This window comes from Chelonia mydas, chromosome 7 (assembly GCF_015237465.2).
Source record: "Chelonia mydas isolate rCheMyd1 chromosome 7, rCheMyd1.pri.v2, whole genome shotgun sequence".
NCBI lineage: Eukaryota > Metazoa > Chordata > Testudines > Cheloniidae > Chelonia > Chelonia mydas.
Genome location: NC_057853.1, coordinates 118,812,739 through 118,837,931, shown reverse-complemented (window position 1 = coordinate 118,837,931; position 25,193 = coordinate 118,812,739). Strand labels below are relative to the sequence as shown.

Below are 25,193 nucleotides of genomic sequence, written 5' to 3'. Positions count from 1 at the left end.
CCAGTAAAATGGCTGAATTGCTTTAAACTCAATTTGTAAGCTAACGTTACATCTACCGTGAAACCATGTACACCTCTTCAAATCCAGAAAGCTGAGCAAAGAATTGATGGGGAAATGGGATCAATCCAAGGCAAAGAGAATGAGGGTGAAACAGAGGTAAGGGGCAGAAACAAAGAAACAATGCAGGAGACAAAAAAGGAGGAGAAAAACCACCGGAGGGGCAGACAACAATGTAGAGAAAGCAACTTGGCTGGAGATATTTTCAGGAAGGCAGCCTCCCCTCTGCAGATTACTTTCTCATTCACAAAATCTACATTCACAATTCAGTTGTAGGCTCAGCTAAGCCCTTTGGGACAGGGACAATCTCACTTCAGTGTCGGTAGAGTGCCCAGTACAGTGGGGCCCTGTTCTCAGTTGGCTATTAAGCTCTACAATAATGATTAATAAATCATAACAAAGGTGAGTAGTTGCACCCGAGCTGCACCTTTTCAGATTTGTGCCTGCAGTCTGGACAGGTATCAACCCAGCTAAAAATAAAGATGAGGCAAAGGAGAAAGGATGGGAAAGAATTAAGACAAATTATATGTAATATGTTAGTAAAATGCTGTTTGCTCCCATTCTTAAATATTAAGGTTGCATATCTCCATGCTAAACGTACCCATGTTTAGTTTCTCTTTTACAATCTGCTACTCTGTGCTGTTCCATAGCCTTTTATTCCTAATATCCTGCTGTCATAAAAGATAAAATGTAATATGTGACTACATAATTTAAAGTTCTATCTATTGCTTGGCTTGAATAGAGCCTGTTTCCAAGGTATTTATTCACATACTGAAATGATACACTTTGCACATCCTTAATTACAGCCTGTCAAATTATGGAGAAGGCAGCAAGAGATGGGCAGTTTCACACTGTGAGACAACGCTGATTTGGCACAGTAGGAACAAGTTTTAGTTGACTCTACATTACAATACCGCGGAGCTGTATTTCTTTTCCAGTTCAGTAACCACTATTCAGAGAAGAGATGAATGTCTTTACAGAGAGATCAAGATGAGAGTGAACTAGCAACTGACCAGGGAAGTCTATTTAGCTGCCTAGCAAATAGGCACAAGTATTTCTTTGTGCCTTCCATCTTCCTCCTGCGGTTATACATTAGAACTCAAGACTACTACCTCTTGGTTGATAAGTACACAAACACACATTATAAACTACATCTTCCAGAACAAATCAGAGATTTAAAAACAAAAACAAAACAAAACAAACTGCAACACTTTGGGCACGACTACTCCCTTGGGCAGAATTCCAAATAAAGGTACAATAAGGGCACTCATCCCCCAGAGACAGAGCCTGAAGCAACAAGCGAGACTAGTCAGTTTTATTATGTTCCGTTCTCCCATACTAAAATATTATTTTCCTGCCTTTGTAGTCTCTCTTCTTGCCACACCCTGTGACATTATGCATTATGATGGATTTTAAAGTACAATGTAGCCCAATATCACTTTATACTCCGCTGGGTAAACTCCAGATTGTGTGTCCAGGTGTACTTCTAGTGCAAAGCAAACCCGGATGAGCTAAATTAAATTTGATTAAAGTTATACAAATTTCCCAAGTGAAATGTATAGGAAAATAAATTCAAGTCACATCCACACCTTAAAATTCCCTGCGCCTTCATTAGCTCTGAAAGACAAGAGAAAAGTTAACATAATCAATAATATCTCTAAGCGACATGGCTATTAGCAACCTCAAGTTACTATAATCAATAAGCCACAATCATACCACACAGTTTTGGTGCACTAAATACCCTTAAAAAAAAATAAACCAAAAACCCAAGGTATTTCCTTTTAATTGAATTCATAATAATAAATGAAATACAAATAGATTGCATTTATATAGTTGTTCCTTTTTCTCCTCTATTGCATTCCTGTAAAATAAACCCTTTATGGCTTTTTCATATTTAAATCTGCCACTCGGAAGTGAAAACAAAACAAATAAGCCAGAATAACACACTCAAATCTCATATATAGTGTAAACTATCAGATATAACATTAACTTTCTTAGGAGTGGTCTGGAACAAAATATAGCATGGATAACTAGAAAAATAAAAATGTCTTCCAAAGGTTACACACGTTGCTGTCTAGGTATTTATACTGTGCTTATTACTGGTATCTAAGCTGCTAATAGACAGTGCTCAATAATACTGACAGAGCATCTCACACCATTGTAGAAATCCCTGGGGCTAAACATAGACCTTTCAGAGTACATTACTCCTAGGGGAATTCTGCGCCAAAAAATAAAAAATGCAGTGCCCAAATATTAAAAATTCTGTGCACAATATTTTAAAATTCTGCATATTTTATTTGTCAAAATAACACAATATAACCATGCCAGTTTCATTTATTATGGTAATTTATTTCAAAATACCTGTCAGCAAGTATGTCTGTAACAATACAGACAAAAAAAAATTCAGGATTTTTTTTTGACAAATATATTCCTTACTAGGGCACATTAATACAGAACTTTGAGTAATAATTCATTTAAACTACAATACAGAAACATATTTCCTACATCCCTCAAAAGCAGTGCAAAGGCTTGAGGGAGTCAAGGGTAACAGAGGAGCTGAGGGAGAGGGAAGTAATTGCTGTAAAGGAGCCTGGCAGTGAACCTAGGTGTGGGCGGGAGAAGTATGGAACAGTTGTTTTTGGTGCGGGAGGGATTGTTAGGGAGTTGGGGAACCTCCCCCATGCAGACCCTGGCAGAACCCTAGTCTCTCCCATTCAGTCAGGCACATCCGCCCCTGTCCCCATGTGTTCCTTCTGCATCCACTCCACCCCCCGTCCCCATGTGGCCCTGCAACCCCCCCACCCATTCAGCCCCTGGCTCAATGGAGTTACCCCACTAGCTCCTGACTCATGCCCCAGTCTGTCCCCCCACTAGCCCTTCTGAACCCCAATTTGCGACACCCCCCCCAGAAGCCCCGTATGCCCCTCTCTGTCCGTCCTGTGCCTCCTCATCTAGCCCCACTGTGAGAAATGCAGCCTTCGCTGCTGGTTGGCTGCCCTCTCCTCTGGTGCCACAGCAGCCCCTGGTGGGCAAAAGGTGTAGCTCCTGCGCCTCTCCAGAAGAATCTATATTCTGCAGAGAAAAAAATCTGCAGGGGACATTAATTCTGCACCTGCGCAGTGGCGCAGAATTCCCCAGGAGTAGTACATATATGTTGATTAGTGCAGACACTATCTAGGAAAGAAGGAGAATACCAAATGCTTCAGATGAAAGCAAAAAGGAATTGGCCAACCCCCTCTCCCCCAACAAAAAAAAATAGAGAGCCAAATTTGCAGCTAGTGTAAATCAAGAGCTACACTGGCTTCAATGGAGATACACTGGTTAACACACCAGTTGGTCATCTGGTCCAGAGACTATGCCTGAAAAACAGCACAATACTGTACATTTTAAGGTGGTGAGGGTGGGGCAGAGAAGAATTCCAGCTAACAGTTCAACACAGGAAAAACAAGCTAACAGAGTTTTACCTACTACAAAGTCTCTAAAAAGGATGGCTTTCAGCATGAACAATGCCCACTTCTTCAGGTCTCATTATTTGTGTGTCAACTAACGATGTGTGTGAGAAATAATGCAGCACTTAGTTTGTATTGGAAGAAGCAGAATCAAGCACTGCCCATTTAATGTTTATTGACTATAATTGCTACGGACCACATACACGTAACAGAGAAAAATGTCTTTGCAATGCCTACATGGACCAAGTGTTAGCGTGAAGCTTTAGATTGCTATATTTAGATATCACCATCTCCAGTATGTGCCTACCATGAGATAGAGAGTTGCATAAAACCAGCATTACAATCAGCTACTGAAATGTATTTTAAAAGATTAGCTGCCTTTTCCTAGGTGTAGGGACAGAATCACGCAGGCTAGAATTTTATCTTTCAGAATGCCTCATTTTATTCTTTATCTGTATGTGTGTCTGAGATTGGACAGGAGAGTATGGTCAGAAAAATTTTAAAAGGGACTGAAGAATAATGTTATCAGAAGGGGAAATAAAAAAAAGATAGTGATAAGCATTTCCGTTCCAGGAGTGGCTCTCTCTGATCCATTTCCAGTGCTGCAGAAAATATTTAACCATTTCATGAGCACATGATACAAGTAATTTGGGAGCAAATTTTTAATGTAAAAAAACTCCGGCTGGTTGACCCAACCCTTTTAAAGTTTTCTTTAGTTGCTGAGACTTCATAATCTCGCCTTCCATTTCCTGGGCAAGTTATTTCTGATTTTAAGTTTTGAAGAGGAAAGCAGAGCATTTTTTACAACATCTGCAATTCTTAAACATCTGCCTAAGAGCAAAGGTTAAAAAAATATGACAGTCACCTAAAAAATAAAAGCCCCTTGTTACTGCTGTTACTTTTCTTACTGGCTCCTTAGATTACTGCACCCAAAAGAATGTTTTTGTTGTGGCTGTTTTAGTTTAGGTCTTCACTCTTTTTACTTTTACTTACTTGCTATTTACTTACTTTTTGTACTTCACTCAGTATAGTCAATGAAACCAAACTAGTCAGTTTCACATTGTGTACTGAACTTTTGCATAAAACTGTAATGTTTGAGTAGCAAACACTTAAAGGGAAGCTTCAAAATCAAACCAGCGGAAAAACAAATTCAATCAAGCCACACACACACACACACAACCTAGATTTGGGATCTAAATTGCCTGACAAAAGTCCTTTTGTACTGATAAAAGAAAAATGCATCTGCTGAGAATCAAAGAAAAAATTAATGGCATAATCTTAAACAAGGGCTAATTTAAATAGATTTACTTTTCTCAAATCAACCCAAACTGCAAATTATTTTATAGTTAAGGACAGTGTCAAGAAGCTGTCTATATAGTCATTAACCATTACTAATGTTCTCAAAAGCATATCTTCCCTTCAAAAAAACTGTAGCATTGATGTGTTGCCTTTAAAGGACATTTTGTGCTAAAACAATATTTCAGTTTTTAAGAAGTTGCAACTTACCAATTACGTATTTATATATCCAGAAAGGTGAAGATTTGTCAACGTACTAGCTGAGCTGCAAAGAATGTAAATGTACCCATTTGTCACTTTACGCTCTGTGCAGGTTGTCTTTGCCACCTTGTGGTGTAATACAGCAATGTTTTCTACCAAGCTTAGGTCCCAATCTTGCAATGGAATGGGCCTGAAGTCAATGGGAACCTGCATGGACTGTGCTAGTGGAACGTATATTGTTATATCACACTGATTATGGTAGAGAAGCACATTAAAATATGAGTTAAAGGAACATTATTAAGTTTGCAAAGTCAATCACTTAAAAGCTAGGAGAGGCCAGAATCTAAGGGGCCACAAGTGCTCCTTGATCTTTTTGAATAGATAATGTGGCTCCAAGCTTTATTTACTACAAAATATTCAGACCTTGCTCTGCACACAGAATTTATAATTTCCTCATGGACTTTTCTATGGTGCTCATCATGATGGGATCCAAGTGCTTCACAAACATTAATTTATTTTCAGAACGCTCCTGTGAGATGAAGAGTCATTATCCCCATTTTACAGATGGGGAACTGAGGCACAGAGATTAAGATCAAATGTACCCACAAATTTTGGGTGCCCAATTTGAGACACCCAAGACTTGATTGAATACTATAGCACTTCAGATGTTCAAAACACAGCTCCCATTGTGACTGCTCAGCACTTCCGAAAATCAGACTCCTGGGTCTTGAGTCAGGGATCCAGAAAAAAGGAACAAATAATTAGTGACCACCTGTGAACTGTTTTTAAGTGACTTGTGCAGACTCACAGAGAAAGTCTTTGTCAGAGACAGGGATAGAATCCAATTTACCAGGCCAGTATTCAACTGCCTTAGCCAGGATGCCATCCTGTCTCTTCCTGAAATCTCGTCTCATTCACCACATACCTTTCAACTTCTGCAACAAATGAGGCAGGGGTCCTACAGATGTGCTTAATTCACTACATACCCTTAATTCATTCCTAGAGCATGGTCTACCCTGTGTGTGGAATGATGCAGGGGTCCTGTGGAAATATTATGTGATTACATAATTAAATGCAAAATGCAGGGGAACGGGGTGCGTGGGAGGGGGCAAATTAAGATTACACAGGCATTTCTGGCATTTCCTAACTTTTCAGTGCTTGACTTTGCAACTGTAATAATGTCCTTTTATTGTAGTTTTGTGAGTGCAATTTCCTAGACTTAAAATTAAATAAAAGAAATCCCATCATACTGACACTCACATGGTTCATCAGCAGGGTTGGAACCTTTGGAATGACTGCACAATCCTCAGCCACTTGAGCTAATGGAGTACCAGACAGCAGTAGTAAATTGTCATTCTCTACATGGGCCAGCACTAGAGGAGAATGGGACAGTTTGCTGGATAGTTGTTGGCTAGTACAGCTTGTAAAAGTGAAGCTGAAAAGGGTAACTGTGATTTGCTGGAAGAAGCTCAGAGTAGTGAGAAGAGCAGCAGTTTGTCTGTGGGGAGTGGCAATGTGCCTGGTCAGGAGATTTGGGATGAGCCAAGGCAGCCTTGTGAGCTGATGGCTTTGTCTAGTCAGCAGTTTGGGAAGGCGAGGATAGTGGTTTTGCTGGATATTTGCTGACAGCAAGAGAGAGGTGGTGGTGATGGTGCTGGGGGACGGAATCATGCTCTAAGGGGGATGGAGTCATCTATCTGCTGCCCAGACTGGGAAACTCAAGAAGTGTGTTGCTTGCCTGGAGCTAGAATTCAGGATGTGACGGAGTGTCTGCTGAGACTGATCAAGCCCTCGGACCGCTACCCCTTCATACTTCTCCACGTGGGCACTAATGATACTGCCAAGAATGACCTTGAACGGGTCACTGCAGTCTACGTGGCTCTGGGAAGAAGGATAAAGGAGTTTGAGGCACAAGTCATGTTCTCCTCCATCCTCCCTGTTGAAGGAAAAGGCCCAGGTAGGGACGATCCAATTGTGGAGGTAAATGCATGGTTACGCAGGTGGTGTCAGAGAGAGGGCTTTGGATTCTTCGACCATGGGATGTTGTTCCAGGAACGAGGATTGCTAGGAAGAGATGGGATCCACCTAACGAAGAGAGGGAAGAGCATTTCACTGGCAGGCTTGCTAACTTAGTGAGGAGGACTTTAAACTAGGTTCGCTGGGGATGGAGACCTAAGCCCTGAGGTAAGTGGGATACTGGGAGGAAACACAAGGGTATGGATTAGATGAATGGACTATAAGGTGGATAGAAAGCTGGCCAGATTGTTGGGCTAAACGGGTAGTGATCAACGGCCCGATATCTAGTTGGCAACTGGTATCAAGCGGAGTGCAGCAGGGGTCAGTCCTGGGGCCGGTTTTGTTCAACATCTTCATTAATGATCTGGATGATGGGATGGATTGCATTGAACCCTCAGCAAGTTTGTGGATGACACTAAGCTGAGGGGACAGGTAGATATGCTGGAGGGTAGGAATAGGGTCCAGAGTGACCTAGACAAATTGGAGGATTGGGCCAAAAGAAATCTGATGAGGTTCAATGAGGAGAAGTCCAGAGTCCTGTACTTCGGATGGAAGAATCCCATGCACTGCTACAGGCTGGGGACTGACTGGCTAAGAGCAGTTCTGCAGAAAGGACCTGGGGATTACAGTGGATGAGAAGCTGGATATGAGTCAAAAGTGTGCCCTTGTTGCCAAGAAGGCTAACAGCATATTGGGCTGCATTAGTAGGAGTGTTGCCAGCAGATCGAGGGAAGTGATAACTCCCCTCTATTCGGCACTGGTGAGGCCACATCTAGAGTATTGTGTCCAGTTTTGGGCCATCCACTACAGAAAGGATGTGGGATAAATTGGAGAGAGTCCAGCAGAGGGCAACGAAAATGATTAGGGGGCTGGGGCACATGGTTTATGAGGAGAGGCTGAGGGAACTGGTCTTATTTAGTCTGCAAAAAAGAAAAGTGCAGGGGTATTTGAAGCAGCCTTCAACTACCTGAAGGGGGGTTCCAAAGAAGATGGAGCTAGGCTGTTCTCAGTGGTGGCAGATGACAGAACAAGGAGCAATGGTCTCAAGTTGCAGCGGGGGAGGTCTAGGTTTGGATATTAGGAAAAATTATTTCACTAGGAGGATGGAGAAGCACTGGAATGGGTTACCTAGGGAGGTGGTGGAATCTGCATCCTTAGAGGTTTTTAAGGCCCGGCTTGACAAAGCCCTGGCTGGGATGATGTAGTTGAGGTTGGTCCTGCTTTGAGCAGCGGGTTGGACTAGATCACCTCCTGAGGTCTCTTCCAACCCTAATCTTCTATGATTCAATGGTGAAACTCAGGAATCTTTGGTTCCATTCCAGACTCTGGAAGGGAGTGTCAAGTGGGCACAAACACTTCTGCCCATTCCCCCCCCCAAGCTTTACCCCTTCCATCTTGTTCCCTCTGACCTGTCCCTACCTCAGTGCTGTCTCTTTCCCACATCTGGCTCCTTGACCCAATCTTCACTCTTTAAGTTTCTCATCTCAGTTCCAATCTCCTTGCTCAGCCAATCCTCCTTCTGGGCTTGCTGTCCGAGTCCCAGTCACTTCCCCTCCCCTCAGACAGTCCCACTCTCCTTGCCCAGCCAGTCCCAGTTCTTCCCTCCTGGCTCCTTGTGTGAGACCTGGTTCTCCCTCCCCAACCACTGGCTCCCAGTCTCCCTCCTTGGTCTCCTAATCCAATTTTAGTAGCATCCCCCTGCCTTCCTGGCTCCTTGTCCCGGTGTCCTCTGTCCCTGGTTATCTATCCCAGTCTCTTTGGCCAACCAGTCCCAGTTATCCCCCTTCACTTCCAGCTTCTTGTCAGATCTGTCTCCTGCCTTCACCTGATCCTTAGTCCCAGTCTTCATGCCCAACTAGTCCTATTCTCCCCCATCTAGTCATTAGATCACAGTGTTCTACCCCCTGCCTGCCAACTGGCTCCCAGTCCCCACCTGTTCTCCTCTCTAGCTCCCATTCGTAGCATCCCATCCCTGACATCCAGTCCCAATCGTCTTGCCCATATATTCCCAGCCTCCCCACCCAGATCCCAGTACCAGCCTCTCTTTCTAGCAAGTTGGAAGAAGGTATAAAAAGAGAGACCGTGAAACATCAATTGGCCTCTCTCCCCTCCCCCCCAACTCAATACCGGGAAGAATGTCTGGAGGACAAAAGACTTTGAACTGAGGGAGTTTGGTCCCAGGCTGGAAGAGTGCCCAGTCTGTACACTGAGGAACTGTAACCTGATTGTAACATCTGTCAGGGTGAGAAAAGCTGTTCGATTCAACTCTTGCTTAGACTAAAAGTTTAGGATTTAGAATGCGTGTTTACTTTTAATTTTCTTACGGTAACTATCTCTGACCTTTCTGCCTACCATGTATAATCACTTAAAACCCATTTTTCTGTAGTTAATAAACTTATTTTTATGTTTTAGCCTTACCAGTGAGTTTGTCTAAAGTGCTTGGGAAATCTCAGCTTAGGTAACAAAGGCTGGTGCATATCCACTGTCCTACGAAGAAGTGAAGAACTAAGTAATGAACTTACACTGGTCAGGCTTCAGACCCGTGTAAGACGATACAGTCTATGATTCTATGAGTTCAGATGTACAAGGCTGGGGAGAACCAGCTGGAGCCTCTATACTGATAGTTCATGAGTGGCTGGGAGATCATTCATGTAACACAGTTGGCTGTGTCCCTGCATGTGTATGGCTGTGTAAGTGTAGTGCCTATCAGAGGTTTGTAGCTTGACATCTGCATCAAAGTGCAAGAAGAACCCAGGCTGGTGGAACGGAGGGTTCAGCAGTCCCACAGTCCAGGTTGCACCCCAAGGACCCCGTCACCACCAGACAGATACTTTTAAAAAAACCCTCCCATTACAGTTATTCCAAAATCTAAGTGTGGTGCTCACATTTCACACACACTTTCTTACAGTTTTACACCTGCTGCAGGTCTTTGTTTGACTCACCCAATGAACTCCAAAAGCAGTGAGACGTCAAGTTCTGGTGGGATTCGAAACACTGACCCCAAGACTTTCCGAGGTCTTCCTCTACTCACAGGGACTGGCTGTGGGACAGCTAAAGAAATCAAAGTGATGAAAAAATGTATCAGCTGTTGAAGTTCACTGTATGTGATATACAAGCCAAACAATGCGGCATAAATAACCACACAGCTCAGCTATGACTTTCATTAATTCAAATACATGTTTAGTCTGAGTGCCAATAATGGTATTTTCCTACCATACAGCATACCGTCTTTCTGAACAGTGGTTTATGTCACAATGGGCCATGAAAGTCATTTACACAAGTATCTTTCAACTTCTAACGGTATCTTTAAATATCTTATATAATAATTTAATTATCTTATCATTTAAGTTATTTCTTACCTTAATTACACTTAATGAGACAAAAATGCACACCACACATACATCTTTCCTGGTTCTAGATAAAATATGCACTGTGCAATGGGACAGGCTGAAATCCAGCAACAATTTAGATTATTTGTTGAGTGCCAACAATGTGCTTGTTGCTGCACAGCACACAACAAATGAAGACAGCCCCTACCTCAAAGAGTATAAAACCTGGAAAACACACAGAGGTGGCATTGACTGGGAAATCCTGAAGCACAGAAGATAATGTCTGTTTGTTCAGATGTTTTCAGTTATGTTTATTCTCATGGGAATTACCTTAGTGGATCAGACCAATGATCTGTCTTGTCCAATATCCTATCTCCAACAATGGCCAGAACCAGTTACTTAAAGGAAGAAACCTTGTAGTGGGCAATTATAGAATATCATGCCCACAAAAAAGTTTCCTCCTAAACCCTGGTAGCTGGAGGTTGGCTTATGCCTCAGAACAGAGGATTTCTCTCTCTTTCAAAGCTCTTTAGTATTTACTATAACAACTCTTGGATATCCTTGTTATTCATATTGCCATTATGAAAATCGACTATTTATTTCTCCCATGCTTTCTTTCTCTTAACCAGTGTCTGAGAGAGAACAGCACTTTGTGTCTCATATCATGACTAATTATTTTCTTTCTTTCTTTCCCTCGTGAGGGACACTTTGTCAAAGGCCTTTTGCAAATCCAAATAAATTATGCCTACCAGTTCTTACACATACTATTTTATTGAAATAGTCAAAGAATTCCAATACATTAGTGAGGGACAATTTTCTTTTGAAGAAGCTGTATTGGATAGATCCTACCATATCATGATCATCTAGGTGTTCTATACATCTGTTTTAAAATCTTCGCAAGATCAATAAAGTATCAGAAAAGATACTTTGCACTTTTACCCTTTCTTTTCATTAGATGGGTCTCTGATAAGTTCATTGAGCTTCATAATACCCTAGAAAGGTAGAGAAGCACTATAATCTTCATTTTATGTACAGAGAAACAAGCAGAGAAAGCTAAAAGGACTTGACTGATAAATGACTGAAGATTATTCAAGTGAGTAGCAATTAGTATGTCACAGATAAAATACTGTGCATTTCTGAACTGTGTAGTACTGGAATTTATTGTTGCATTTTCACACTGTAAGACCATCCCTAGTTTTTATTAAATACCTAAAAGGTCATGACATATCTTTTACATGCATGCACAAAACCAAAACAATTCAAAATAAACCTCAATAACTTGAAACAGAGTTCAGATCATTGTGGCATTTCTTCCAACAGTGAACCACTATTTCAAAAAGAAAGACTACTATTACGAAATATTTAAAATTTTATCTTTTTGTAATACTGTACTTATTCCCCCAAAGTAAAGTAATAATAAACTCACCAGGTTTGGGTACTTCTAGACCTCTTTCTTTATAGAAATCATGCATCTGCTTTTTCTCTCCTGAAAAAATACAAAATACATTGTAAACTGGGCTTTGTTACCTATGGCAAATACAATACCTGGCTGTCTAGTTTCCAAGAGCTGCTTAAGGAATTTACTGGAACAATTCCAATTAGCATTAATAGGGGCTTCCCAGGCATCTGTGAGACAGCAGCCCCCTTAGTGTTTCATATTAGAGACAAATTATATTAGATTATGTGCAATAATTTAGTACTGTAAGTCTATTAACGAATATAACCAGGACTTGGAAAATTGCAACAGAATATATTGTTTTTGTACCAAATGCTGTATACTATTCCTTAGCTTAATCATACCTGAGAAACAGTTACTTTGCTCCAACAGCTTTGAAAAGTTTGTGGACTTTTATTATTGTAGATATACAAAAAGAGCTCATGTTTTAATGGTGCTTCAAGCTGATGTAGATGATCATCCATGATGCATACTAGCGTTCAAAGCATTCCAGGGAGATAACCCAGATGGCAAATGGTCATATGCATTTAATCAGACAATGCTTGAAAATTATTATATTATCACCACATCATCACCTTTCTTGGCGTTTAGCTAAGATTGTTCAACTGAATTCCTTATCAAGGCATTCACTGAACAGCCAATAAATCACGAGAGCCCTGCGCGGATACAAATTTATATCCGTGGAACTGCAGGGCTGTACCGGGAACCGCAGTGGCAAAATGAGCAGCATGACAGGCCGCTGCTCCCAGGAGCCAGCACCCTGCGCCAACAGCTCCTCCGGCGTGGCTGTACCACTCGCAGCCATGCCCCCAGCCCTGCCCACTGGGACAGACATCAAGCTCGCCAACAGTTGCCCCTGGTTGCGCTTATGTTTTCAAGCAGCTCGCATGCTCCGAGAGAAGAGTCCCTTCCATGCAGTGGTCTGCATCTCCTGTCCAGGGCAGGGGCAGAGCTGGACTGCGAGCAGTACAACCATGCTGGACGAGCTGCCCGCGCGAGCGATGGCTGCTGGGAGCGGTAGCCCCACGTGTTGCTCCTTTCGCTGCTGTGATTCCCGGTAGAGCCCTGCAGCTCCGCAGATACTGATTTAAATCTGCGGATATATATTGATATCCACGCAGGACTCTATAAATCACCAACTAATCCGCCATTCATATCCACACATTCCTTACCACCCCCAAACATCGTAACAACCAAATACACTCACAGACTCTTCAGCTATAACCAACCAAAATACACACATCCAATTCCTCACAACAGCATTCAGTTGAATGGGGGAAAACAAAGCTGGGCAGGTGGTATGAGGTGAGAAGGGGGTTAAGGTTGGTCTACACTACAGAGTTAGGTTGACATAAGGCAGCTTACATTGACCTAATTATGTCAGTGTCTACACTACAATGCTGTTTAAGTGGTCCGCTACACTGACATAATAACTCCACCTTCACAAGAGGCATAGAGCTTATGTCGATGTAGTTAGGGCAGTGCAGTGTCTGTGTAGACACTGCATTATTTACATTAGCTGCTGGCTGTCAGCCCCAAGGGGGCAGACAGCTGGAGCCTTGCCTGCCCCACCCAGTGCTGAAAGCCCAGGGAACAGGCTCACAGCTGTGAGCCTTTCCCATAACGGCACTGACAGCCCAGAGCCTTGCTGCCACTTCCTGGTGAGGGATTTGGTGGTGGGGACTGCCACTCAAGCTCAAGCGCTCTCCCCCCGTCCCATATCCCTCACCAGGAGGTAGCAGCAGGGCTCCCAGCTGTCAGCCCTGGCAGCAGGGCTCACACCCGACGCTCTTCCCCTCCCGCAACAGGACTGACAGCTCCCGCTGTGAGCTGCAGGGGGTGCAATTTCACTGTAGGAAGCCTACCAGGAGTGAAATTGACATTCTTGTCAGTTTCACAGCTGCTATTATTTCACATTTCCTCTCTGGCTCCAGCTGTCAGCCTTGGGGGCTCCAGCTGACAGCCCCAGGGTAGGGGCAGGGAGCTCCAGCTCTGAGCTCCCTGTGGGCTGACAATTGGAGCCAAAATGTGAAATAATAGCAGCTGTGAAACTGACAAGAATGTCAATTTCACTCCTGGTAGGCTCCCTGCTGTGAAGTTGAGCCCACTGCAGGCTCACAGCTGGGGCTGTCAGCAAGGGGGTGGGAGGCAGACTCAGAGCTGTGAATCTGGCACCCGGAAGCTCAGCTGTTGGGCGGAGGGGGGCCCAGCTGTGAGCCTGGCACCTGCCTAGCAGCTGGGGAGACCAGCTGTGATCCCCGTGCTTATAGCTGAAGCTGTCAGCCCCAGGGCTGCGAGGCTCCAGCTGTCAGTATTCCACAAAGCCCCACTTCAGTTGCTGGACATGCACTGCTGACAGAAGGCGGAAGTGTGGACATGAACCACCGCTTTAATTACTGTGGTGGCTGTACATCGACTTAACTCCAGTTGATTTAATTTTGTAGAGTAGATAATCCCCCAGTGTGACAGATATTGCAACCACATGTAGTATCTTTGGAGAGTACTGTAACAACATTATGAAGGTTCTGCATAACATTGTGGGCTAGGGACTGTATTCTACTCCATGGAGAAAGTTACTGCAACTCGTCCAGAAACTAAGAACAGCAGGGGGTGATGACTGCCATCTTTGGGACAGTAAAGAGCCCCAGAGAAATACCACGCCAGAGTGCATGTGTTAGATATACTGGTTCAGACCACCTTCAAGGGATGCAGAGAAAGGGCAGCTTGAACTGACTGAGGGGCCTTTCTTTTGATTCAACAAATTAACATGACCTTTTGTCCAAAGAGGGACCCAATCCTGTTAAAGGGTTGGAACTCTGACCTACCAGACTCCCACAGGGGGGAGAGTAGCAACTTCTGGTACATTTAGTATGTGTTTAGACCTTATCGTATGTTTTCTCAGTATGCTTTTGTCCATAAATAAATACATTCTGTTTTAAGAGAGCTGTTTGGCTACTGGTAACTCGAGTACACACTGGTCCTTGACCTTGGAGAGAAGGCAAAGACCAGGGTCTGGACTCCTAGTCAGACCTGCTGGGATAAACACAATGAAGTGCAATGTGGGTTGCCAGCCTAAGTGCCTGGTGAGAAGGATGTTAGTCCCTAACCAGAGAGAGGTGACAGCTAGAGCCCTGAAACTTAAAGAGTATACCACACAGGAGGTCAGTGGTACAGCTACTCCAAAATCATGACACCTGTTTCTATATGACTAAACAGCACCTGAAGTACTTCCCACTTCAATGATGCTTTGTGCACTCAGGAACCTCAGCCACTCTCCTTACTCACACCCCAGCTCATTCCCCATGCTCCCTGGCTCTATAGGATCAAGGATAGTGGGGAGGGGGCATGGAGCAGATCTGGTAAGTCAGGAAAGGAGGCTTCACAGCATTAGAAAATTGAAGTAACTTACAGAACCAGGCTGTTTCAGGAGCTACTCAAGGTGGAACTAAATGAGATTATGATGAATTAGGGGAATTAGTTTGTTATATTTAAAAATATGCAGGTGTGTGCATGATGTCTGGAGTTTGTGGCAACTGTGGTTCTTTAGATATAGGGAGCAAAACAAAAACAAACACAAAATCCACACACCAGTTACGGTGCAGTCCAAATTTCAAAGAGGGGGCATTTTAAAATTTGTCCTCTGCCAATGTTAATAAACCTGTGAGGAAAAAGATATTATGGAACATTCAATTGTCCCCTGGAGAGTTAGTGTGCAAAGTTTTGTGTGGAAGGCCTGGAAATTAAATGCAATTACTTAAAACTGGTACACACAGATTTTACAAATCTCAATACAAGCTTAACTATGGAGTCATAGAATCATAGATATCAGGGTTGGAAGAGACCTCAGGAGGTCATCTAGTCCAACCCCCTGCTCAAAGCAGGACCAACACCAACTAAATCATCCCAGCTAGGGCTTTGTCAAGCCGGGCCTTAAAAAACTCTAAAGATGGAGATTCCGCCATCTCCCTAGGTAACCCATTCCAGTGCTTCACCACCCTCCTAGTCATTATTGATACCACCATAGTGACTACAGTGGGTGACCCACATCATGTCAGAGGACAGAAGTTTCATTGTGTTCATGGACTGTGTGTAATAGCGTCTTAGCAGCCTGACAAACACCAATCTGTGTGGCTAGTAGGATTTATGGACAATGCAAAACTAGTTTTTAAGAAAAACATTTAAGTTTGACCATTTTAAGGAGCTGCAATGCAGAAATACGATGAAGTGAGTTGTAGCTCACGAAAGCTTATGCTCAAATAAATTTGTTAGTCTCTAAGGTGCCACAAGTACTCCTTTTCTTTTTGCTAATACAAACTAACACGGCTGCTACTCTGAAACCTGAATTAAAGTGGCTACCAGCTTGTCAGTTCAAGTCCTTCCTATTTATTATGACACCAGGATGGTAATGGAGTGAAAATAGACTTACTGTCCTCCAGATTGACAACTAATTTATACACTATGTCTTGTAACTGACGATCCAACCTAACAAGAAGAAAAAAAAGAAGGGGAATGATCCTTAGTTAGGCAGGACACATTCGCACAATAACATGGACATCTTTTGGGTGTAATATAAAAACACTTAGATTAATCATAACATTTTTGTAGAGGAGCTAAATATACTGCTGAACACAGTACACACCAACAAGAAAATGACAAAGCACCGAACTCTTCCTGTCTGTGTTCAGCTCCTGGCTATAGCACCTCAGGAAAATAAACCACTTGAGCTGAAAATGCATCTTCAGAGAAGGAAGAAGAAATCTGCAGTATATATTCAAAGCTATTGTCAAGTACCTTAGGCTCGCAATATAGGTTTTCTTAAAGTTATACAAAACCAAATGGAAGATTAAGCTGGGAACCCCGGCCAATAGGAGCTTCGGGAGAGGTACCTGGAGGAGCGGCCAAGGCAACACACAGACCCCTGTGCCCCCACTCCCCCAGGTCCCGGCCGCTTCCTGGTGCGGCGCAGGGGCAGGGCAGAGCAGGCAGGGAGGGAGCCTCCTCTGTCCCTGGTGCGCGCCAGGCTGGAGCTGCTCTAGGTAAATGCTGGGGGGGGGGGGAGCCCCGTGGAGCTGGTGGGCTGCAGAAAATAACCTCGTGGGCCGCGTGTTTGAGACCCCTGCTCTAAACACACACAAAAATCTAAATATTACAGGTAAATATAAATGTTTTAAACCTGTGTTTCTTTAACATTAAAATAATAAACTAAAATAACATCAATAATTGAGATACTCTTATTACCTGATATTATAAAGAGGTTGTGTCTGATGTACAACAATGTTGCATTTTGGGCATCTGTTACTGTAGTAAAAATGTCTTACTATGCAGCTTTTACAGACTGTACAGAAAAAAAATTGAAAAGCCCATTATATTGTAGCAAATGTTTACTGAAGATAATACAGGAAGTAATTAGCTTGAGACAGTGCTCAGACAAGAGCAAGTATATGAAAATAAATTAAGCAAAAAATTAAATTGACTTAATTAATTTATGTAAACATTTCACATGTTGGCAACATTAACATTAGAGTGAATTTAAACTCAGCATCAGTTTAGTGTGAATTTTTAACCCTAACCCTAAATTCCTTCTAAGCTGCATGGCCGCACAGCTGCCTATTAAGCTCCACGCAGGGGCTCAGAGCTGCGGCAGGGAGAGGGGCCTGTCCCCCAGCACGGACCTGTCGCAGCTGGGAGAGGCGCCTGTCTCCCAGCACGGACCTGCCGTGGCTGGGGGAGAGGCACCCCTCCCCCGGCCCCAACATGTACCTGCCCCAGACTTGCTACAGCCGGCGGAGAGGCGCTCCTCCCCGGTCCCAACCTAGCCCCGGCACAGACCTGCCGTGGCTGGGGGAAAGGTGCCTCTTCCCCGCCCCCAAACCCAGGTGCTGCTGTGGGGAGAGAGAGCTGGTAGGAGTCCTCTCTCCATGCTGTAGCCTCTGGGCAGCTTGCACCCCTCACCCCAGAGCCTGCAAACCTAGCTGGAGACCTCGCCCCCTCCCCCCCTGCACCCCAACACTCTGCCCCAGCCCTGAGCCCCCCTCCCACACTCCAAACCCCTCGGCCCCACCCCCACCACATGAATTTTGTTACGTGCACCAGTATGGAGGTGATGTGTCACACATTACCTCCATACTGGTGCACATAATAAAATTCATTCCACACATGCATGGGAAAAATTAGAGGAGACACTGCCCTAACCCATTCTTCTTTTCAAGGCATTGTACAGCTTTCCCTTGTATTTCAAAACAGCAAACAACCTCACTGGCTGCTACAAGTTAGTGGTGAATTACTAACAGTTTTGGCCTATTATATTACAAATTGATTTCTCTGCTTTTATGGACCTCTGTCAGCAACAGAAGTTGGCTGAGGGAAGGATGTCTCTGTTCCCCAGTGAGACAAGTTGAATCTCTCTAGTAGCATGTTTGGTTGAGGAAAGGCTGTCTGGAACATTATAAAGGGCGATCCTCAGCCACGCTACCAGACCTATTTAAATAAACCACAGCTTTTGGCTCATCCTGACAGAAAATACAGGAATCTTGAACAGGCATTTCTGAGCCTGCTACAGACAAAAACTTTCCGTTGATCTCCCAGAAATACTCAAGAGCCCTCAGCCACGTAAGGTAAGGAATAAACAGCAAATACCGCCATTTTAGATAGGCAATTCCCAGCGTGAGGACATGAAAAATCTCACTCATCGTGTTTTGGTAGTTGATCTCTCTCTAAATTTGAAACTAAATTCTTAAAAAGGCTAACACGGATACTTACATGTATGAAGACACTCTGTAATGGTCGTGGCGTCTATAAAATAACCTTTGCAGATGGAACACAAGATGTAAGGCGTCAACTCAGACAAGTTTATCGTGCGCTATGAATACAATTGAAATTGTTTGAGAATACAGGTTAAAGCAACAGATTTCTCACTCCAGCTTCTCACAACCTCAAGCCACATTAAGAATGGAAAGATGTGTGTCAATATGCAGCACCTGGATCGACACTGCATGGCCCTGAGCAGCAATACGACTTCAAATGCAGCTCCTAAAGGTTCCCATCTATTTTTCTGAATTGACCTTTCTGCAAACACAGCAATTCAAAGTATTTCATGAAGCACTTCTAAAATGCAAATTATAAACAGCTCCTTTGGACTGGACAACTCAGAGAACATGGCACTTTACCGGTATTAATGAAGTGCAGGGTGGTAGCAAGCTAAAATCTTTATCTGAGGAGCGTGCAATAGACTGTGTAATGGGCCCTCAGTTCTGAATCTGAGAAAGTGCTGGCCTTTTGTTTCAACATGTATCTAGGTTCACATAAGTACATATTAAGGCAGGGACTGCAATTATACCGCACTGGATTTTGATAAAAAAAGTACATTTGCCAGAGAGGTAGAGAGTTATAAGGGAGGAACAAATCCACCAGCTCTTTTCTGACAGAAATCTGTTACTCTGGGCCAGAATGCCTTTCCTTCACAGGTCTGGAAGGGTGTCCATCCTGAAATGCAGACTTTTCAAGAGTGTACTTCACAATTTAAGGTGTAATGTTTAAATAAACGAACTCCTCCAATCTAGTCCGTCTCCTGCATCATCATTCACCTGCCCCCTTGCCCGCACCTAGTCGTTCTGGGACCTCTGACCCACCATCATCCACAACTTTTCAAACACTTTCAACCTTATACCCACTTCCTGCCCTTTCTTCCCTCTCTTTCATGGAAATGAAATGAAATGCTGGAAATGGCCCATCTTGATTATCACTACAAAAGGTTTCCCTGCCCGTCCCCCGCTCTCCTGCTGGTAATAGCTCACCTTACCTGATCCCTCTTGTTACAGTGTGTATGGTAACACCCATTGTTTCATGTTCTCTGTGTATATAAAATCTCCCTACTGTATTTTCCTCTGCATGCATCTGATGAAGTGAGCTATAGCTCACGAAAGCTTATGCTCAAATAAATTTGTTAGTCTCTAAGGTGCCACAAGTACTCCTGTTCTTTTTGCGGATACAGACTAACACGGCTGCTACTCTGAAACCTTTCATGAAGATGTTCATTGTCTCCATTCCTTCTGTACTCTCCACCATCCTGATTCATTCCATCTCACCAACCTTTGGATACCCCTAATATCTGCTTTCTCTGGTTTTATTCCCATGCTCCGAAAGTCTCTGAAGAAAGTCTCATGACCACTCAGACTTCCTTCACTACAACATCATCCTACCCTTCTTTGCTTCTGCCATCTTCCTTGTCAAACAGCATTAATTCTCCACTCTCATCGATTCCAAAGCCAGAAGGGACCAATGTGATCATCTAGTCTGACTTCCCATATAACACAGACCAGAGACTTACATGGTCATTGATTCCCATGCCAGCTCTGTCCTCTTTTGTCATGGCTGACAATACCATCATCCTCCTGGTCACTCAAAACTTGGGTATTATCCAGAACTGCCTTCTCTCTAACCACACACATCACGGCTATAACAAAAGCTCACCTCTGCTTATTCTCTCTGTATACATTACTAAATCTCTCATCCAGGGCATTGTATCCCAGCTTAACTGTTGCAACCTCACCCCTTCCCAACTTCCTGACATCCACCTGTTCCCCCTCACTTTAAGCATGCTAGGTTCTATCTTGATCCAAACAGCCAGGCCATGCTGCACAATGAGAGCTCTTGTCTCACCTAGGCAGTCTCTCTGTAAGAGGGCTTTGATGGAGATAAAATATTACATGTTGGGAACTGTTGTCAACATAGGCTTACTCCTGCGGGCATTCTGTGCCAAAAATTAAAAATTCCACGCCAAAAAAATTAAAATTCTCCACACAATATTTTAGAATTCTGCAAAATTCTGCAAATTGTATTTGTCAAATAAATGGGGAGGCTCCAGCATGGCATTGAGGAGCACAGGACACTAGCTGCACAGAGGTGGGAGATCACTGTGCAGCTCTTCTCCCACTTCCCCCAGACACAGATTCAGCGGTGAGGCTGCACCCAACCCTGACACAGAGCAAGGACGGGGCCTGCCCCAGAAACACCCCAGAGCCCTGCCGCTCCATGCCAGGTGCACCAGATAGGCTCAGCAAGGCAGGATCCAAGTGTGGTTTGGTTTAATTTGCGGGGATCCAGGTATGGGTTGAGAGGGTTCTGTGTGGGGCAATCCAGGTGCAGGTGGCTCAGTGGGCAATCCAGGTGTGGAGGGGATCTGGATGCACAGGGGCTTGTTGGAGGGTTCTGGGTGCAATGGTAATGGGATTCTGCAGGGGGCTCCGGGTGAAGGTGGTTGGGGCTCAGCAGGAGGGAAATGGGGAGAATAGAGCTCGGCAGGGGGGTCTGGGTGTGGGGGGCGTCCAGATGCAGGGGAGTGGGACTCAGTGGGGTGGGGATCCAGGTGCAACTGGCTGTGGCTTGGTGGGGATGGGGATCTGGATGCGGGTGGCTTGTCAGGGTGGTCCAGGGGGAGTGGGGCTCATCCGGGGGGTTCTGAGTGTAGGGGGTGAGGCTCGGCAGGAAGGTCTGGGTATGAGGGGGTCTGGATGCACAGGGGTTGGGCGGATAGGGGAGCAGCTCCCTGTACAGGGATCCTTCCCCCTACAGCTGAGGAGCGATGGGTGCAAGAAGCGGGGGGAAAGGGGGAAGAGTTTGCAGAGTTTCCTACAGCTGGGGGAGAAATATGGGGGTGGTTTGAAACAGCCCTGGATGCTGTGCAAAGGAAGAGAGGGTCCAGTCCTCCCAAGCCCAGCCTGGACTAGCAGCTGAGCCTGGCACAGGGCAAGAGCCACCATCCAGGTCTTCCTCAGTTCTGCCTCCTGCCCCACAGTGATTTGCCTCTCTTCCGGCTGCCCTGGGCACCCAAAATATACTGCTGGGGAGGGTTGCATTACTGCTCTTGTGGCTTCCCTTCGCTTCCTCATCAGAAAGTCATTTTTCTGCGGGGAAGCAAATAAATCTGCGGGGAACATAAATTCTGTGCATGGGCAGTGGCGCAGAATTCCCCCAGGAGTACATAGGCTGTACCTCCTGCCTGGCTCAAGCTGAAGAGTAGGGCCTATCAAGAGCCGGGCTGCCTCTGCCGCCTGGCTCAAGCTGGACAGCTGGCATTTCTGAGATTCAGGCCATAAGAACAGCCATACTTGGTCAGCCCAATGGTCCATTTAGCCCAGTATACTGTTTTCCAATAGATGCTTCAGAGGAAATGAACAGAACCGGGCAATTAGAGAATGATGTTGTCCCCTTCCTCTTGTGAGCCAGACCACCCCTTGCTTGGCTTGAGCTGGAGCAGAGCCTGCCATGAGCTGCTCTTAGTTGATACTGTGTGCACCTCTCCTGGGGTTTAAGGCAGATAGGTGCATGTTGGGTGCTACTGCCTCATAAAGTGGGGAGCACCTCCTCTGTGCTCCAGGCACAGCAATGCATGCTGGGAACTATCTCCTCCTAAAGTAGGGGGCACCTCGCCTGCTCTCCACGCAGAGCAATGCATGCTGGGAGTATCCCCTCATGAAGCAGGGGCATCGCTCTGCAGGCAGAGTGGTGCATGCCAGGACTATCCCCCCATGAAGCAGGGGCCCTGCTCTCCAGGCAGAGCGGTGCATGCTGGGAGTATCCCCTCATGAAGCGGAGGCCCTGCTCTCCAGTCAGAGGGATGCATGCTGGGAGTATCCCCTCATGAAGTGGGGGCATCGTTCTCCAGGCAGCACGGTGCATGCTGGGAATATCCCCTCATGAAGCGGGGGCATCGCTCTCCAGGCAGAGCCGTGCATGCCGGGAGTATCCCCTCATGAAGTGGGGGCCCTGCTCTCCAGACAGAGCGGTGCATGCTGGGAATATCCCCCCATGAAGCGGGGGCATCGCTCTCCAGGCAGAGCGGTGCATGCTGGGAATATCCCCTCATGAAGCGGGGGCATCGCTCTCCAGGCAAAGCGGTGCATGCTGGGAGTATCCCCTCATGAAGCGGGGGCATTGCTCTCCAGGCAGAGCGGCGCACGCTGGGACTATCCCCTCATGAAGAGGGGGCATCGCTCTCCAGGCAGAGCGGTGCATGCTGGGAGTATCCCCTCATGAAGCGGGGGCATTGCTCTCCAGGCAGAGCGGCGCACGCTGGGACTATCCCCTCATGAAGCAGGGGCATCGCTCTCCAGGCAGTGGTGCATGCTGGGAGTATCCCCTCATGAAGCGGGGGCATCGCTCTCCAGGCAGAGCGGTGCATGCCGGGAGTATCCCCTCATGAAGCGGGGGCATCGCTCTCCAGGCAGAGCGGTGCATGCTGGGAATATCCCCTCATGTAGCGGGGGCATCGCTCTCCAGGCAGAGCGGTGCATGCCGGGAGTATCCCCTCATGAAGCGGGGGCATCGCTCTCCAGGCAGAGCGGTGCATGCTGGGACTATCCCCTCATGAAGCGGGGGCATTGCTCTCCAGGCAGAGCGGTGCATGCTGGGAATATCCCCTCATGAAGAGGGGGCATCGCTCTCCAGGCAGAGCGGTGCATGCTGGGAGTATCCCCTCATGAAGCGGGGGCATTGCTCTCCAGGCAGAGCGGCGCACGCTGGGACTATCCCCTCATGAAGCAGGGGCATCGCTCTCCAGGCAGTGGTGCATGCTGGGAGTATCCCCTCATGAAGCGGGGGCATCGCTCTCCAGGCAGAGCGGTGCATGCCGGGAGTATCCCCTCATGAAGCGGGGGCATCGCTCTCCAGGCAGAGCGGTGCATGCTGGGAATATCCCCTCATGTAGCGGGGGCATCGCTCTCCAGGCAGAGCGGTGCATGCTGGGACTATCCCCTCATGAAGCGGGGGCATCGCTCTCCAGGCAGAGCGGTGCATGCTGGGACTATCCCCTCATGAAGCGGGGGCATCGCTCTCCAGGCAGAGCGGTGCATGCTGGGAATATCCCCTCATGTAGCGGGGGCATCGCTCTCCAGGCAGAGCGGTGCATGCTGGGAGTATCCCCTCATGAAGCGGAGGCATCGCTCTCCAGGCAGAGCGGTGCATGCTGGGACTATCCCCTCATGAAGCGGGGGCATCGCTCTCCAGGCAGAGCGGTGCATGCTGGGAATATCCCCTCATGTAGCGGGGGCATCGCTCTCCAGGCAGAGCGGTGGATGCTGGGAGTATCCCCTCATGAAGCGGAGGCATCGCTCTCCAGGCAGAGCGGTGCATGCCGGGAGTATCCCCTCATGAAACGGGGGCCCTGCTCTCCAGGCAGAGCGGTGCATGCTGGGACTATCCCCTCATGTAGCGGGGGCATCGCTCTCCAGGCAGAGCCGTGCATGCTGGGAATATCCCCTCATGTAGCAGGGGCATCGCTCTCCAGGCACAGCGGTGCATGCTGGGAGCTGCCGTCTCTATTGGGAGAGGTTGGTGGTCACATGGGCCTTGTCTCGAGGCGCGATTGGACCACCCTCCCCGCCCGCTCTGCCCAGCCCAGGCCTTGGTGTTTGGTGGCCCCCCCATTACCTCACGCTCATCGTCCGAGTCCAGCTCCCCCTCCTCCTCTCGGCAGGCCCCGAAGCCGGCCCCGGGGCCCCCCTCCAGCTCCTCTTCCTCCAGCTCCTCCTCCTCTTCCTCCCCGCTGGATTCAGAGCGGCTCCTCTCGAAGTCGAACTGGAGGGAGCCGGCCCCAGAGCAGCCAGGGGCGCCCCCGACCTCCAGCTCCTCCTCGCCCGGCCCTAGGCCCGCCCCATCCCCGCCGGACAGGCCCGATATCACCGAGCCGACATCCACCTCCATGTCCATGGCTGCGGGGGGCGGGGGGGGCACTACAGCAGGATCGGCAGCCCGGCGCCAGAAGGGACGACGGGAAATGTAGTTGTCAACCCCTCTTCTGCGCTCGCCGTTCCGCCGGGACGGCGCGTGAGGCAGTGCGCATGCGTGCTAACAAGGTGGAGCAGCACGCCGGGAATCGTAGTGTACTTCGCCTCGATGAGCTTGCGACTGTGCACATGCGCCATGGACGCTCAAGGGATGCTGGGAAATGTAGTTTTTAAAATTGCTGTGCTCTTTCTGCACACCCACCTTTCCCTAGCCAAGAATTAAATGTCAAGCTACGAAGTGGGCATTAAAGGGCATTAAATATCCCCTGGCAACACATGGGTCACAAAATCCTGCATTCCAGAGAGGATTTTACTAACTGCCCTTAAAATTAATAGAGACAAGGTTGGGGATGTAATATCTTCTATTGGACCAATGCTGTTAGTGAAAGAGACAAGATTTCTAGTATACACAGAGCTCGTCAGGTCTGGGAGAGATACTCAAAGGGAGAGCTTTGGGATGGTAGTCTAAAAGCCAAGGGCAGCACCAGCAGAGGGGCAGACACTGCCATCTCTTAACATATAGTGCAAGCAATAATGGTGACAGACGAAAGAAATGGGAGTGGGAGGAGACAAAATGCAATCCCTATCTGGGAAGACAGTGCAGATT

The 25,193-nt window shown here is 46.4% G+C and overlaps 1 protein-coding gene across 3 annotated transcripts in view; it reads right to left on the bottom strand.

Annotated features, from left to right (window-relative positions):
- Positions 1–24,684, bottom strand: part of PCGF6 (polycomb group ring finger 6) — a 47,611-nt gene extending 22,927 nt beyond the window's left edge. Inside the window, exons 1-7 of one of the 3 annotated variants that reach the window (XM_043552205.1) lie at positions 24,231–24,662; positions 18,564–18,663; positions 17,043–17,139; positions 16,231–16,286; positions 11,775–11,834; positions 9,962–10,070; positions 1,647–1,674 (exon numbers count right to left, since the gene is read on the bottom strand). In XM_043552205.1, coding sequence (XP_043408140.1) covers positions 1,647–1,674; positions 9,962–10,070; positions 11,775–11,834; positions 16,231–16,286; positions 17,043–17,139; positions 18,564–18,663; positions 24,231–24,509 — 729 coding nt within the window. In that variant the 5' untranslated portion in view covers positions 24,510–24,662. Of the gene's footprint in view, positions 1–1,646; positions 1,675–5,012; positions 7,089–9,961; positions 10,071–11,774; positions 11,835–16,230; positions 16,287–17,042; positions 17,140–18,563; positions 18,664–24,230 lie in introns of those variants that run through there. The other 2 variants (XM_043552206.1, XR_006292498.1) reach the window with 2 other exon arrangements.
- Positions 24,685–25,193: the final 509 nt, after the last annotated feature.